Source organism: Neltuma alba, unplaced genomic scaffold (assembly GCF_004799145.2).
Source record: "Neltuma alba isolate B1F8T4 unplaced genomic scaffold, ASM479914v2 tig00001733_pilon, whole genome shotgun sequence".
Taxonomy (NCBI): Eukaryota; Viridiplantae; Streptophyta; class Magnoliopsida; order Fabales; family Fabaceae; genus Neltuma; species Neltuma alba.
This window is the reverse complement of record NW_021632588.1, coordinates 2,921-6,446: the sequence shown is the minus strand read 5'-3', so window position 1 is coordinate 6,446 and position 3,526 is coordinate 2,921. Positions and strand designations below refer to the sequence as shown.

Below are 3,526 nucleotides of genomic sequence, written 5' to 3'. Positions count from 1 at the left end.
CTAAATATAAGACCGAATGAGTAATAAAAACAACATATGAGACTGAAGGAGTAATAAAAACAAAATATGTATAAGAGTCTTATATTTAGGATTAAAAGAGTAATAAAAACAAAATATATTATCTAGAATACGATATGTACACACATGTATATGAGTGGTATTTTACATCTACTTCATTTTCTGTGGGCATATAATTTCAAAAACAAGTATGAAAATACATATTACTTCCAATTCTAATTATAAGATCTTATTTATAGTTTACAAATGAGGTCTTATGATTAAGACCAAAAGTAGTAATTTGTTAGAGATTTTACAGTTCGTATTGAAAGATTTATTTGGGAAAAAATGGTAATTCATGAGACGGTCACCTTAAAAAAAAAAAGGGGTTAACCCCTATTTAGTGTATATGATCTCATTTCTAGTACTGTTAATCACGATTTAATGTTAGCTGAAACGGGCATATATATAAATTAAACAAAAACGGAGCCGCTTAAAATGGTACAGAAAAACTGAAAAAAGAGTGTAAAACAACAGAAAAGGAATTAAGAACAAGAAACGAAGATCAGATCATGGCAAACCAGCGTGAAACAGAGAACTAAATGAAAATGTGAGGGGTCAAAGACCGACTAAAGGCACAGTGTGATGAAATATATATCGAGAGGGAATATGTGTGGACTTTCCATGTTTATTTAGTTAGGTGCATGCTGAATTGGCAGGTAAACATATATTCATGGACAAAATTCCTAGAATACGAGTATAGAAGTCAAAGCCAAGCCTGGTTGGGCTGAGGGCTTAATGGTCTAATATACTAAAAGGATCCAAACTGAAAATATTACTACCATATTTTGTGCGTTAAGCAGGCAAGAAGAAATGAATCCGAAACGGAATGTTAGAGGAAAGTGAAAACCCACTAATATAATCACACTGTATTACGTACTCGCCCAACCTGAGAAAATATCACAGGCAGTAACCTCTGTCACATACTCCTCTCTCGTAAAAGGAACATTTACGTTCTTGGGAATTGCACCTTTCAGAATACCATGGAGAGATATTATTTTGATTTCTTTTATTTTTGGTCCCTCCCTTTTGCTCTGTGAAAAAGCGTAGCAGCATTCTAAATGAAACTGTGATTAAAAAGGAGAGAGAAAAGGGAACTGGTGAGAGGTTTTTTTTTTGGGGGGGGGGGGGGGATTAATTAGCGTGGCTACACGCACGGATTCAAATGAGTTATGCGTTGAGGGAAGAAGAAAGAAGAGTGATAAATTGATTTAGTTAGGGGAAGAAGCGTGATGGCACGCTTGAAATCTGTCTATTTATACATACCCCATCTCATCCCCTTCACTTGGCAGTAACAGAGTCCGTCCCTCCATCTCTCTGTCTCTCTTACTTGCTCGGCTTTGTTTGTTAGCCAATTTCGCCATTCTTTCTCGCCCTTCCCACCTTCCTCAAACAGATCGAGTGCTCTTTACGAGAGTATCTCTCTTCCTCTGCTCTTGCTTTCTTCTTCCCCCATCCATCCTCTTCTTCCTCGCTACTTACTACTACCATACCCTTCCTGTTCGTATTCCTTATAAACCCCTTTTCCACCTCCATTATGGATGGCACTCCACCGGCATCGCTCAAGTCGCACGCTCATCTGGTCGTCCATCTCTTGTTGCCTCGCCATACATTCATTGACCCGGAAAAGCAGTCGGCACAATGGTTGACATATTCGACCCTGTGTGAGATTTTGTCCCAGGTCAAATCCCTCTTCGTTCTGGCTTTTCCCATTGCTCTTACCTCTCTGGTTTTTTACTCTCGCTCCATCGTCTCCATGCTCTTCCTGGGTCACCTGGGTGATCTCCCCCTAGCCGCCGGTTCTCTGGCCATCGCCTTCGCCAACATCACCGGGTATTCAGTCCTCTCCGGTCTCGCTCTCGGCATGGAGCCGCTTTGCTCTCAGGCCTTCGGCGCCAAACGTCCCAAGCTTCTGTCTTTGACCCTCCATCGCTGCGTGCTTTTCCTCTTACTCTGCTCCGTACCCATTTCCCTCCTCTGGCTCAACATCTCCAGGGTCCTCCTCCTCTTACACCAGGACCCCCATATCAGCCGCATGGCTCGCACGTACCTCCTTTTCGCCCTCCCCGACCTCCTGACCAACTCATTCATTCATCCTCTTCGCATTTACCTTCGCGCCCAGGGAATCACCCACCCTCTCACGTTAGCCTCCCTCGCCGGCACCGTCCTCCACCTGCCCTTCAACTTGCTCCTCGTCACCTACCTCCGCCTCGGCGTGCCAGGAGTCGCCGCCGCCTCCGCCGCCTCCAACTTCTCCATTTTGTTGTTCCTCGTCGCCTATGTGTGGATGATGGGGATACACGAGCCCACGTGGACGAGACCGAGCAGAGACTGTCTGAGAGGCTGGGAGCCGCTGCTTCGGCTGGCCGCCCCGAGCTGCGCATCGGTTTGCCTGGAATGGTGGTGGTACGAGATCATGATCATTTTGTGCGGGCTGCTAGTGGACCCCAGGGCGACCGTGGCTTCCATGGGCATACTGATCCAAACGACGTCGTTGATCTACGTGTTCCCGTCATCGCTCGGGTTTGCAGTGTCCACTCGGGTCGGTAACGAGCTCGGGGCAGCCAGGCCCTACCGGGCAAAACTATCGGCCGTGGTATCAGTGTTCATCGCGTCCGCGATGGGCTTCTCGGCCACAATATTCGCGACCGCTATAAGATACAGGTGGGGCCGCATGTTCACTAACGACGACCAGATCTTACGGCTGACGTCGGTGGCACTGCCCATCCTAGGACTGTGCGAGCTCGGTAACTGTCCGCAGACGGTGGGGTGCGGCGTCGTTAGAGGGACAGCGAGGCCCACCCTGGCTGCTAGCGTGAACCTGAGCGCATTCTATCTGGTGGGGATGCCCGTGGCGGTTGGGCTCGGGTTCTGGGTGGATCTTGGGTTTCGTGGGCTGTGGTTGGGCCTGTTGTCGGCCCAGGTTTGTTGCGCGGGGCTAATGTTGTATGTGATCGGGACCACCGATTGGGATTTCCAAGCCAGCCGTGCCCAGTTACTGACGTCCGTCGACGAGTCAGGGAAGGGATCAGGAGCTGATGATAATGATATGGACGACCAGAAGCAGCCACTGATGAGCGTTCCGGTTCCGGTCCCGGCTTCGTCTTGATTAATTTAACCGACCCAAAATACCACCAACTCGACATCTAATATCTGATGATTTTGATTTTTTCCCCACCACTTTTATGATTAATATGTAATTTTTTTAGGGAAATAGTGAATGATTTTTTTGCTTTAAACATTTTTCTTCTCCTGAGGATGGAAGGGAGAAATGAAGCAAACTGATAGATCCCGTCATTCGCTATATACACATACATTAATAATTAATGAATGTATTTGTTCGGTTTTGGATACAGATTAAATCATACGTACATAAACTCCATACATATCATTCTTGTCTCGCGGAATTCAAACATATAAGCTCGTGGCCGCTGATCCCGTGTTGCGTAAGCTGAATATGAGTGTGGTT

The 3,526-nt window shown here is 46.4% G+C and overlaps 1 protein-coding gene across 1 annotated transcript; it reads left to right on the top strand.

Annotated features, from left to right (window-relative positions):
* Nucleotides 1-1,378: 1,378 nt before the first annotated feature.
* On the top strand, nt 1,379-3,224 carry LOC114762366 (protein DETOXIFICATION 51-like). Its single transcript, XM_028951837.1, has one exon. The coding sequence runs from the start codon at nt 1,595-1,597 to the stop codon at nt 3,164-3,166; it is 1,572 nt and encodes a 523-aa protein (XP_028807670.1). The 5' UTR covers nt 1,379-1,594; the 3' UTR covers nt 3,167-3,224.
* The last annotated feature ends 302 nt before the right edge of the window (nt 3,225-3,526 follow it).

Coding starts and splice junctions, on each gene's coding strand:
- LOC114762366 (XM_028951837.1), top strand. CDS start 1,595: ATGGATGGCACTCCACCGGCATCGCTCAAGTCGCACGCTCATCTGGTC.